This window comes from Gadus chalcogrammus, chromosome 9 (assembly GCF_026213295.1).
Source record: "Gadus chalcogrammus isolate NIFS_2021 chromosome 9, NIFS_Gcha_1.0, whole genome shotgun sequence".
Taxonomy (NCBI): domain Eukaryota; kingdom Metazoa; phylum Chordata; class Actinopteri; order Gadiformes; family Gadidae; genus Gadus; species Gadus chalcogrammus.
In genome coordinates this window covers 7,254,264-7,267,372 of record NC_079420.1, presented here as the reverse complement: position 1 = coordinate 7,267,372, position 13,109 = coordinate 7,254,264, and the positions used below count along the sequence as shown (strand labels likewise).

The window sequence follows — 13,109 nt, the reverse complement described above, 5'->3', positions numbered from 1 at the left end:
ATGCCTTCAGTAAGACCTGGATTGGGCTTCGCGAGGTTTGTTTACCGCGTTGCTATGGTTACCGGTATTGCGTGTTCCAACGGTTTATTAGGTTTCTAATAAATCGCTGTCTAATCAATACTTCATTCACTGCCTCTTCCGTGGTCATTACAATATTATGAATAGACTGCGTCGGGTTCTCCGACGTCTCTCCCTCTTGGCCTGCCCATAACAGGTTCGAATATTAAAGGATGCCTAATATTCGTTCGAATTTAGATTTATTTTTTGATATTCTAATTATATTCGAATAACGAAGTTCGGAGTCAAAGCCCTAACACACACACACACACACACAGATCAATTAACGACAACAAAATGATAAACGACAGCAAAACACAACAAGTACACTAGTAAAACACTGTCAGTCCTTCACTACTGTTTTCTCGTCACGGCTCTTGACCCTGCAACCCGATTGATATAAACGTGTAGAAAGCGAGCAAGGCCTCTGGTGCCGTAGTGCTTCACGGGTGTTACGCACTGTGCTACGCCCGGAGGTTCACCTTCATTGAGAGAGAAGAGAGATCGTCTTGTTTGAGTGAGAGAGATGGCCTGGCTATGGGCTACAAACACATAAAAAAACCTACTATAGTGTTATCTAGAGCAGACAAAGGGCCCCTTCAGGCATCTGGCCTGAGAGCCGTACTTATAATCCGCTGGCCAGCGATCCAAACTCCTCCTGCGCTGGCGCGTGCTGCCGCCTCACGGACTAGGGGCTGACAGACAGCCAGGTGTCGCCAGGCTGTAGACGTGTTCCCAGGACTTGAACTAAATACAGAGCCCCGAGCCGGGCCTAATGGCAGCACTGAATGCCAGCAGTCAGTCAGTCAGAGAGAGAGAGAAAGAGAGAGAGGGTGAGTGAGGGAGGGAGAGTGAGGGGGGGAGTCAAAGAGAGAGTGAGGGGAACAGACATAGGGAAAGAGGGAGAGAGAGAGAGAGAGTGAGGGAAAGAGGGAGATGGGGAGAGAGGGAGATGGGGAGATGAAAGACAGCCATTTATGAGGAAACAGATCCGTCAGGTGAGATCAGTGGGGGGTAAAAACACAGCTCTGCACCTGTAGCGTGTCATTAAGAGGGATTTGCCCTCCAGAGAGTAGTTGTTTTCTTGTGCCCCGCTATGCACGTGCATTGTGTCTGTGTGTCGGTGTGTGGGTGTCTGCGGCGGTCGTTGTGTGCATGTGTTTAGGCGCACTGTGACTGATTGTAACCTCATTCTTACAGTCTCATCTGGTGCACACATTATTAGTGTGGTGCACACATGTTTATGTACGCACGCACTCGTGTACGCAAGTGTGTGCAAATGGCCGCCTGTTTACTGTGTTTATCTGTTGTGCACTGCCAATATTCCATTCATGAGAAGTCCTTCAAGGGCTTACACACCATAATACATAACCTAGGCCAGAAAAACACTAAAGCCTATTTTTTTCTGTACATAAATAATATGTTGTTCCATATGTTTGTTAGCTGCACAACCAGTTTATAATAAGATATTGACCTGTAACCAAAACAGAAGTTGCTGCCTCACAATTCTGCCCCGAGCCCTATTTTGGTCTTTGGGTCTTGGCTTTAAAGCCTCCTTCAAAGAGGTCATGGAAAGCTGTGAGATTTATCCAGCGTCTGAGCTCCCCGGCTCCTGTTCTGTGACAGACACGAAAACATAAATCCCGGACAATTTCCGGGGCTGTGGCTTCTGCAGGCAAACCATGACGCAATCTGGTTTTTCTATTAGGCTGTGTTTATGCTCCAAACATGGGACCGGGAACGACCCAAGTAAAGCTCTGCTCAGGAGCCCATGCCTTTTTTCCTCGTTCAATGTCAGGCCAATCATCTCCAAGTTACAATACTGTAAAAACCTGTCCGGCAGTAGTGGAGACGATTATTCAATGGAGATGACGTCCGCTGTATAAATGAATCAAATCTGCTCCTAATATACCGCTCAATAAAGTGTGTTTAGGAGTTGAGGTCAGTGTCGGTTTCGTGGTCCTCATGGTTCCTTCCCTCCTCAGGTTCCCCGGGGCCCCCCATCGGCCTGCAGACGGTCAGCCTGAAGGAGCAGAGCGTGGCCCTGCAGTGGAGCCACGGCGTGGACAACCACAGCCCCATCTCCAAGTACACCCTCCAGTACCGGAACGCCTTCTCCCCCGAGTGGAGGAACGCCCCGACAGGTGGGCGGCCTTCACTCGCTCCCTCCTCCACTCCGAATGAACAGTTTGAAGCTAAGCTAGCGCTGGTTGGCGAACTCGGCGGGGCAGTTAGCGCTGAGTCAGATCGCTGCTGGCTCGATGTTGACAGACAGACAGACGGACAGAAAATGTATTTCGGCTCAGCCGCCTAAAATATGAAAAATAAATAACATGTATGGATTTTCTCTCGGGGTTTATTGCGGGGACAGCTTGGAAAGCAGGCGCATGTCTGCCGTTGTCGTTGTGCCTTGTCATTTCACGCACAAAGTTGCCATGACAGGAATAATAAAAACACCAACTTTCATCCCCGTAGCTCCTGTGGACGTGGAAGGGAACGCAGAGACGGCCACGGTGGTAGACCTGTCCCCCTGGACGCAGTACGACTTCAGGGTGATGGCCACAAACACCCTGGGCCCCGGGGAGCCAAGCGCCCCCCTGGTGAACGTGACCACGCTGGCATCATGTAAGGCCCTGACCCGGTGCTTCAAACAGCACGGGGTGGATGGTGTACCGTAGGGTAGTGTCGGGACTGGCTGTGTTTTTGCTAAAGTTGGTGCGGAGCAGAGTAGTGTACCGTAGTCTATCGTGGCGGCTCTCGCCGTGTTTTCGACCCAGAGCGGGAGTGCGTTCGTCTGAATGTCCAAAGCCTCATCTGCCGGCCGTCTTGCACACACACACAAAACACAACCTGAATGACCTGTGTCTCAATTCACTGGAAGTTGCTTTGGATAATAGCGTTGGCTGAAGGACAAACTACTTTGTCATTTAGCAAACGCTTTTGTCCTTTTTGGCCTTTCCGTTGCTTTTCACCGTTTAATGAAGTCCCCCCTCTTATTCTACCTACATCGCGGCATTTCTGCCGGCCACGAGTCAGCAGAAATGTCACAGTGCCTTGCGGACCCACGGTGCCAAAAGTGAAACCGCAGCAACCTCCACAAATGAGCACGTATGGTGAAACCGTACACCCAAACTCGATTACAAAATGGAAATCGCAGGCCGACAGTAGGCTCTCTGTAAACATGGATGTTGGCCCTGGCGTACGGTCAGAGAGGGCGTTCGTACACCCCCCCCCCCTCTCTCTCCCTCTCTCTTTGTCTTTCTCTCTCCCCCCCCGCCTCCCTTTGAGAGAATCTAAGGTGTTGCACTTGGCAGCCCTCGCGACCCAGATATTCAAAGATATGCATTTACATGCAGACGTTTCAGTGACTGGGCCAAGCGCAGGGATACAAAAAGGCCAGCTGTGGCTTGGCTTTGTGTGTGTGTGTGTGTGTGTGTGTGTGTGTGTGTGTGTGTGTGTGTGTGTGTGTGTGTGTGTGTGTGTGTGTGTGTGTGTGTGTGTGTGTGTGTGTGTGTGTGTGTGTGGACTCTATCCGTGTCGGCTGGGGAGTTTTCAGTGCATTTCTGTCTCGTCGCAGATCCTGTGGTGGCGCCCTCGGACATCAGGGGGGGCGGGGGGAACAGCGGGGAGCTGACCATCACTTGGACGGTAAGTCGCGGTACTTTCCATCGCTCCCTCTCCCGCCGCTCTCTCACGTGCCTTCCCTCTCTCTCAACGCCTCCCTGTCTACCTCTCTATCGTTCTTTCAATCCCCCCACCCTCTCGTTCACCCTCCCTCCCTCTCTATTTCCCTCTCTCTTTCCATCTCTCCCGCTCACTTTTCCCTCCCACTTTTTTCTCTTTTGGTTTGACCTTTGCAAATTTCTATTTAGCCAACAGTACCCAGAAGTTAGACATGCTGGTCTTCAGCTGAAGGCTGATGCTAAGAGCAACCTATTCGTTAGCTGGTTCTTACATGGCCATTTCCGTAACTTTTAAATCAATTATGGGGTCAACAGCAAAGTATCTCCATGAGACCAACAACTATTTCATCTCTGCCTCACCTTTATAAACGCTGACTAACCCGATGTGTCAAAGCTGAAATGCACCATGGGCAGCTGATTGATCACACTATGATCGTCTTATCCTTTGACCTGTGCATCTCTCTGATAGAACGCTCATTCCGTCGCACCGTATACCCTGTGCTTGGCAGCGGTGTGCTTCATTCTAACAGCAGCAGCTGGCGGCCGAGTGTGTTTGGAGGGTAGAGAGGAGCTGACGCAAGCACATTTGTCCTGAACATATGGTCAGATGATGAAACGCTAACACACGCACACAGGCGATGAGGCACGGAGAGAGATGGACAGGCTTCCCACCCTGCAGAGTCTCATAACTTCACTAAATAGCCATTGGAGGATGATGAAGTATCATCCCCTAGGAACACTCTTTGAAAGAGATGCAGACTATATAATGTTACAGGTTGAGTCGATGGGAAGATTGATGTACTGAATCAGTTTGATTCCAGTTAGACAAAGTAAGCAGTACATCCCAGATGGGAAATTAGTGAGTGAGGTTGACTACAGTTTAAGATGAGAGTGAAAAGGATGGCTCTTTCATTTGATGTATGCTTTCATTTACCACTTAATGAATCAATATATGTCCTTTCCCCTTTTGAGCAGTTAAAAGTGCATGTGACATTGCCTATCAGTGGGATAGTCTCAAATGTGTCTAAAATCTATCTTTTAAATGTTCAGTAAATTTTCCTCGACTCTATTTCCTCACACCCTTTCGCAGTGAACCAACTTGTATTTGTCTTTTTCCTGTCACCTGGTTCTGACCAATTCCCATGTGTCCCTTTTTCAGCCCGTGAAACCGCAGTACTACTACGGCGATAACTTTGGCTACATCATCGCCTTCAAGCCTCGCAACGGCACGGAGTGGCGGAAGGTGACGGTGTCCGATCCGCTGGAGCGGCGCTACACCCACAAGGACGCCACCATCCCGCCCTACACCGAGTTCGACGTGAAGGTCAAAGCCTACAATCACCACGGAGAGGGCCCCTACAGTCGCCTGGCCTCGGTCTTCTCCGCACCAGAAGGTAAGCGCCGCAGCCCGCCAAGAGGCTTGTAGCTCTTAGCTTGTAGCTTGTAGCTGGTGGCTCGTGGCTCGTAGCACGTAGCTTGTGGCTCGTAGCTTGTAGCATGTTGCTGGTAGCTTGTAGCGGGTAGCTTGTAACTCGTAGCTTGTAGCTTGTAGTGTGTGGCTCGTAGCATATTGCTGGTAGCTTGTAGCTGGTAGCTTGTAACTCGTAGCTTGTAGCTTTTAGCGTGTAGCTCGTAGCATGTAGCTCGTAGCTCGTACAAGCTAGGGGGGGGCGAATTTGAGGTGATGGTGATGGTGAGGGGGATTTACCACCATGAGGGCTACTCTCGGGTTGTAATATTTCAACACTCTGCCATTTCGTTCTGTCAGTGTCACCTTATTATCACAGCCCGGGCTCTGCTCTGCAGTCGGTTGCGCTTCATCACAGTACATGTGTGAGTAGACGTGTGGAATTTTAATACCCGTAAATGGAAAACCTGTCGTCCCTCGCCCTCCCGCTCGCTCTCTCGCTCGCTCTATCTCCCGCGTGCCCCTCAGTGGTGGTGGTGGTGGGGGGGGGGGGGGATTAGCGTGATCTTTGTAGCCTGTACCAGAAAGCTGATCATTCACCCAAGGATGCAAAGCATTTGGCCCACTTATTAAGCTCCACTGACAGACTAGTGGCGATAACATGTCCGCACCCCGGCAGAGGCTACACACTCGGCTCGACGGGGGGATGCCCGGTTCTTATGGTAACACCCATGGGAATGTTGGTTATTTCTGTCGATGTGTAAAATATCTATGTGTATCACATACTGTGTAAAATACAGTGTAGCTGCCCGTAAATGACATGTGCCGAATTTAAACAGTCCAAAAAATGTAAAGCATGGAAAAGTCACTTCGGATAATATTGAATGCTAGTCGACTCAGTAGTATTGGTATGTAGTAAATGGGTAGTAAAAAGGGTTGGCGTACCTCAGTATGTAGAGTGGGTTGTCTTATAACCTGAAGGTTGCTAGTTTGATCACCGGCTCCTCCGAGCTGAGTTTGGAGATGGTCTGAGCAAGAACACCGGTCTGGGTGACCCCGCCGTCGGTGTGTGGTGGATAAAAGCCCAAAATGGGAAATTACAATGAGAGGACGTAATATGAAATGTAAATTTACCGTATGTGTTTTTCTTTGCCTCCACAGCTCCGAGCGAGGCCCCAACCAACGTGGTAGGCCGACCTCTCTATGCCACGGACGCCGTGGTGGGGTGGGATCCAGTCCAGCAGGAGAACATAGCTGGATACCAGGTGGGTCAGCCGTAACCCCACACCCTCACCTGCTTCCTCCGGTTCAAATCAATACATCAACTGTGACAGTTTGCCAACATCGTCAACATTTGATCCTGGATTTCTTTTCCAGTTTTAAACTTGGACAAGCCTGTAGTAGTAGGTGGCAGCTAGTAGTTAAACTGGTGTATAGTATCAATGTCTTTACAGAAAGAATGTTCAAAATATGAACGCAAAAATTAATTGAATTGAATTTTTTTTTTTTTCTAACAAGTAAAGAAAAAGACGAAATGAGCAATAATAAACAATAAAATAAAATGCTGAAACAAGTGGACAGTTAGAATAAAAACACAAATGAAAATAAACTGCCTAGCACTAGTTCTACCTGTTCAAAAAGGCGTGAGTAGGAGAAAAATGGATTTAATCTCACCCCTCCCTAAATTATTGATCCATAATCAGCTTCCTTATTACTGATAAAGAAATCCATATCAAAAATATACATTAATTATCAATGGTTTAAATTCATTACCAATAACGTAATGGGGGTCACTAAAGTAACATTGTAGGCGTTCGCATCAACAATGAATCCAAATCACAAACCGATGCCCATTGTCCTCTCCCACTGCCATGGGACCTCTGTGTGTTCTCCAGATAAAGTACTGGAGGAAAGGGGAAGACAGCGGGCAGGAGACCAAGGACACGGCGGTGTCCAGCAGAGAGAACCAGACCCGGCTGGACGGGCTGAAACCCGACACGCTCTACTTCATTGAGGTCCGGGCGTACAACGTCGCCGGATACGGGCCCCCCAGTGAACCAGTGGAAATAAACACAAATAAAGCCCGTAGGTTACCTGGGTGATTTTTACATTACTTTACGTGACCATTCCACCTCACCTGACCTCTACTCTATCAGCCTCACCATACAAGACTATCCCATACATTGCCTCTACTCTACTACACTTTACTGTACTATACTTTACCATACTGTACTTTACCTCATGATATTCAACTATACTATACCTTACCATACTCTACTATACTTTACCAAACTCGACCATACCTTACCATACTCTACTATACCTTTCCGTACTCTTCTATACTATACCTTCCTATACCTTACCATACTCTACAAAGCTTCACAATTCTCTGCTATACTATACCTTACCATGCTCTACTATACCTTATCATACACTACTGTACTTTACCACTCTACTATACCTTACGATACTCAACTATACCTTACCACAGGGATTCCCAAAGTGTGGTACTCGCACCCCCAGGGGTACTCGAGCTGGCACCAGGGGGTCCGCGAGATGATAAATGTAATGGCGGTTCATTCCTATATAAATATGCTTAACTGGCTGAAATCAGGGAAAACTGTCAAGTGGGACGTCTTCTGATAATGTTGTTAGTCACGAAGGAGGAGAGGGACCACGAGAGAGAGGATTTGGAGGCGTCAGAGGCGGAGGGAATAGAGAGAGAAAATGAGCGGGAGTCAGACGATGCGCCGGAGGAAACCGAAGAGGAGGGAAGGAAATGGCAAAAAAGAGATCATGAGGGTGAACACCAGACAGGGAAAAAAAAGAAGGAAATATGATGACAATTATCTGGGTCTGGGTTTCACTTGGATCGGCGATACAGATTGCCCGAAGCCGCAGTGCGTGTTGTGAAAGTTTACCATATTTAACTATACTATACGTTACCATACTCCACTGTTCTTCCCCCACACCCTAACTTGGGGTTGGGATTGACTCTGTCCCGTTATGCCTCATTGCGTCCTGCCAGCTCCCAGTAAAGGTCCCAAAATCACCGGTAAGAAGTTCAAGGGTCAGCAGGTGAACATCCAGTGGGAGCAGGTGGAGCCCCTCGTCAACGAGTCCGCCGTCAACTTTTACAAGGTGAGCGATCTTTTGTACCTACCGGTGTCTTCTCAAACCAGTGGCGGACTCGGGGGGGCGTTTTTTGAGCGTTCAAGATCATTCAAGTGTAGGTCATTTCATGCAAGAGACGATAATGGTCAGCTATCACCTCAACATGAAGAAAAAAACGTCCTTAAATGTTTCCGTAGCTGGCTGTCAGCGGTCAAAGACTGTATGTTCGCTGCACATTGAATTGTCTCCAGTCTAATTTTTACTTAAATGTTAGTAAAGATGAAAGCAGTAAGGCATCCTCCTTTCTTTGGCTAAAATGTTGAAAGTGCATAATGATGTGAACAACTCATTTTGGTGTTTATAAAGTCGCTAGAATAAGGGGAAACAGTGTCTTTGAAGCAAATTTTTTTCTGGGGGAGAACCCCCACACCCCCCGTTTAAATTATGAGCCCAAATATTCTTTTAAGTTCTACATGGAGATGTAACAAGTGCCCCCAATGGGACCTTCAAGGCAGCGCTTGCTAAGGTTTAGGGGATAGGACCTTCCAGGCAGCGCTGCCTTTATGGCTCCGTTGGGGGAACAAAACACCATCAAGTTAGAATAACCTCTGTGTCCGCTGGTGTCCAGAATGTTGTCCAGAATGTTGTCCAGAATGTGCCCTTTTTATTTTTTCGCCCCTGCCCTTCAAACAGTCTGAGTCCGCCACTGTCTCAACCCATGCTTGGTTGTTATTCACACACACTGTGTACCGTGTGTGTGCGCTTTGTGTGTCCATAGGTCCTGTACAGAACGCAGGGCCAAGGCGCCACCACTTTGTACACCACCTTCAAGAAGTCTATAGACCTACCCCTGCCCAAGGAGGGCATCGTGGTGGAGGTGCGGGCCCACAGCGACGGAGGGGACGGGGCTGTGTCACAGATTCATATCATAGGTAACTATGGGCTGGAGATGAGAACGATGCTTAATACCGGTCATGTTTTGGATTGACACTTTGGAAAACCACTGGGATTTCCTGAGAGCTGATGAGCACATGGCCTGCATCATGCGCTTAGGATGCTTTTTTTCTTAAAGCTAGGCTGGGTAATTAATTTGAGATGCATTTTTCATCATGTTTGACGTGTCTATTTACATCCCGACTGCATTCAATAAACAACATTCTCTGCAAAAAAGGAAAGAAAGAATCTGTTATCTATTGTTGTTGCAGCCCAAATTAAATAACATTTAGCCTAGTCTGGTGGGTTTGTGCAATTTTGCTTACCCTAACTTGAAGGCAAAGGGAGTTCCCTTTTTCCTAGCTTTGTCCATCTACCTAAAATTATTCTATTTGGATCCATATCCATAAGCACATATATTATTATTTTGGGTTTACATTCACAGAGTTCAGTGCAATATAAATTATGATAAAAATAAAATGTTGTGAAATATCCCCTTCACTCCAAATTGAAATGTTTGATTTCAATGGGAAAGCATTTGAGTGGGGAGCTGGCCCCACTACAAACCCACAGTTGCGAGGCAGCGGGTGTGACTGCTTATCCCAGGCCTGCCCTTCACCAGAAGGATTACAGTGGGTTTAGCTGAGGACGGACGAGGGGGGCTATGAATCATTTGTTACTGTCAGTGGCGCCCCCAGTAGCCACTACGACAAAGCCCCCACAATTGGGAAGGCTTACGTTTCGAGAGAGGACGGTACGATTGTGGAGTCTTAGGTTCCTGACCAAAACCCCGTCTTCCTTCTTGGCCCCAATGGACCATGCGCTGCGGGTGGACGGGTGGGCGTCCCTAAGCCTCCGTAATGGATCTTGATCAGCACCCATCCCCCTGGCCACCCCTGCGGACCCTCTTATCCCTTTATCGTTGGACCCAGGCACACCTGACAGCTTGACGTCTCTGGCTCTGGAAATTAAACTGCAGAGGATTATAAAAGCGAGCCACTGACAAATGACTTGGCTTTGACAAATGGCTGACCGTTTAGGAGGGGGGGGGTCGTTTTCTTCAGAGACAGGGGGGGGGGGGGGGGGGAGACATTATCATTTATGGCTTAGGTTTGATCGATGGCAGCTAGTTTGTAGTGCGTATTCAAATAAGCCACTTTTTATTTATTTCGTTTTATGGAGAAGGATATTGTCGTGGCTAGGATATTCCGACGCCCAGCAGGAAGATTCTGGGCTCATTCCCCGATGTCTGCCGCTTGCTTGAATGGATTTTTGCTGAAACAACTTCCTCCTCTTTAATGACCTGTGCCTGAAATCACTGTAAGCTGCTTTAGATCAAACCAACTGCCAAATTACTAAATGGAAATAAGAGTTCATACAAAAAAAAAACGACGTTAACCTTTACGTAACAAGTCACTCTTACGATGCCAATTGACGTGAGCAACATTCTCTGTGTGTCCCCAGGTGAAGGTGTAATGGCTGCCCGCTCTCTGGGCCTGCTGTCCCTACTGCTGGTGGCGCTCCTCTGCCTGGACTTTTGAATGTAGTGGCACCTCATGTCTTCACTTCCTGTGAAGGGGACTCTGTGATGTTGACAGCGTATGAGGACATGAACTCTTTCCACAATGTTTTTGGTTCCATCCCCGCAACCAAAAAAAACCCAACATATTCCAACTGTCCACCCGCTACGGAATATGTTTGTGGGATAAAAAAAATAAGAAAGTTTGACACGAATTGGACATGGGCAAAGACATCCCTTATTTACTATCTACAAAGCATCTTGGGTGGAGTTTCAATAACGGTGTTCTGTCAACTTGTTCAATATGCCTTATGTAAACGATGACTCTTATCTTTCACAATGTTCTCCTCTTAAAACGGATGGTGAACGTGAGTGGCCGTCCCTCGGAGTTATGAAGCAGTTATTTTCATTTTCTATTATTAAACAGATGAAAAAATGTCGATAAATGTGATTTGTCGGAATTTCCGATGCGTTGACGTTTTGGATAGCCTCTCCGGTAATGCATTCCATATTATAAGCTAACGGGTAGATAGTTGTGAACGATAAGTGTACACGTTTATGAAATTGTCTTTGTGGTTATAATACTGCGGCGCAGAATACTTACTTTTTTTATTGTCTTTTAGAAACAAGCACATCCTCCATTACAGAGTTACAGTCCAAGCAAATAACATTTAGCATCATAGTAAAAATAAAGCCATGGTAATGTAATATATGCAATAATTTACATTTGAATGTGCTATTGGTGTTATCTGTGCAATGATACATACTCGATCGAATTTATCTCCTATTGCAGATCATTGCAAATTGTAAAATTAAAGGATTCTCAATCACTTCCAAAACAATGGTGACGGCAGAACAATTCCACAGTTGAATGTAAAGCAAATGGATGGACCCTATAATTAACCGGATAATGTGTCAGAAAAACAGTTACGAACCCTGTCTGAAAGGCTGTGACAGTGGCCATCTTGATCTAATGTTGAATACTTGTGTATCTAAAATGCTTCGCAGGCCTGCCTACCCTTATTCCAATCTGATATGGCAAAGTGTTACACAGTGAGGTGTGTGGATTTAGAAATGCTTTTGTCTTGACTGTGTCATTTTGACCTTGGTACCAATGGTACCATCTGGTGCTTTGTAACGAATGTAGGCATTTTCATTTACTGTTAGTATTTGTTCCATCATTTAGGTTTTCCTCCATGGCTATGTTCAAGTGTCACCTTCAACAGTGATGGACACCTCATTCAGTAATCGTGCAATGTCTGCTACGTCGATGGCTACTTTATGTTTTCTAACGACCCAACTTGCCTAGCTCCTAATCTTACGTGCATCCTTGTTTTCTTTTTCGTAATCGGTCTGTGCGCAGACTGAAGATGGACGAGCAAGCCATTCCTAGACGCTGCGCAAACGTAAACCTTAATAATTTGTTAGTCCAAATGAGCGTGGCCATCTGAACAGCTCATATATATATATATATATTTGATTTGATAAGAAATTCGATTGTATATATATGGATTATACATACAGTATGTCTGTATATATAATCGTCAAATTTGTTTTCTTATGTGGGTTTCTTTCAATATTTGTTTGTCCCTGAAACGTGAGAGGTTTTTCTTTCGAGGTATCTCATTTCCCAGAGGTTGATGAACTAAGTGTGCAGAGAAAAGAAATGCAGCGTTTACTATTATGATTACTATGATTATTATGATTACTACTACTACCGCGTACAGATTCATGATTTTGTGACTGACGCTAGCCAAGCTTATCATCGTAACTATATCCACATCCACCACCAAGTGCTTTTCTCCTGCCCCCCCCGCGGCCCGCCCCACCCATGCAACATCCAAGCCTCCGACCAGCTGCGCGAATGCATGAATGCCTTGAACGTAAGACGTATTTTGGAGAAAGCGGCAACTCAGAACCATACATTCTATCATGCATGAACGTCGGAAAAACAAAATTAGTAACTACTACAGCGGTGGGTTTTTATACTTTGCAGGGGGAATCGACCGGTCTCTTCTGAACCCTCCGATGGCTTTACATTATATACATGATTATATTTCCTCCCCAGGGGTTGGCGGTCCTCAGTGGAGATGATGAGGATGATGTGTGTGTTGGCTGCCTAATTAAAGCTAGACATATTCACGCCTTGAGTCTTTGAGTTGTCTTTGAGGCCAAGTGAAATGACTCACTCAAAAGAAAACATCCTGCAATTCAATGCAAATGATTTGTTAGGGGGAATGAATGAAACCACTGGGTCTTGGTGTCGTGCGATTGGCTGTTGACCGCTGTTGACGCGCTTTACTTGTTATCGATGGTTGAGGTAGAAGGAACTGGACTCCGATCGGCTGGATTTAAAAGCAACAAATAAAAAAGTGTAGTTAACTCTTACATGTGA

At 46.6% G+C, this 13,109-nt stretch overlaps 1 protein-coding gene across 5 annotated transcripts in view; it reads left to right on the top strand.

Annotated features, from left to right (window-relative positions):
* The window catches only part of cntn1a (contactin 1a), a 71,302-nt gene extending 58,211 nt beyond the window's left edge, over positions 1–13,091 (top strand). For all 5 annotated transcript variants that reach the window (XM_056598960.1, XM_056598962.1, XM_056598965.1 and 2 more), the window contains exons 16-24: positions 2,043–2,201; positions 2,533–2,682; positions 3,635–3,705; positions 4,900–5,134; positions 6,310–6,413; positions 7,044–7,233; positions 8,177–8,289; positions 9,041–9,194; positions 10,660–13,091. In XM_056598960.1, coding sequence (XP_056454935.1) covers positions 2,043–2,201; positions 2,533–2,682; positions 3,635–3,705; positions 4,900–5,134; positions 6,310–6,413; positions 7,044–7,233; positions 8,177–8,289; positions 9,041–9,194; positions 10,660–10,736 — 1,253 coding nt within the window. In that variant the 3' untranslated portion in view covers positions 10,737–13,091. The remainder of the gene's footprint in view (positions 1–2,042; positions 2,202–2,532; positions 2,683–3,634; positions 3,706–4,899; positions 5,135–6,309; positions 6,414–7,043; positions 7,234–8,176; positions 8,290–9,040; positions 9,195–10,659) is intronic.
* The last annotated feature ends 18 nt before the right edge of the window (positions 13,092–13,109 follow it).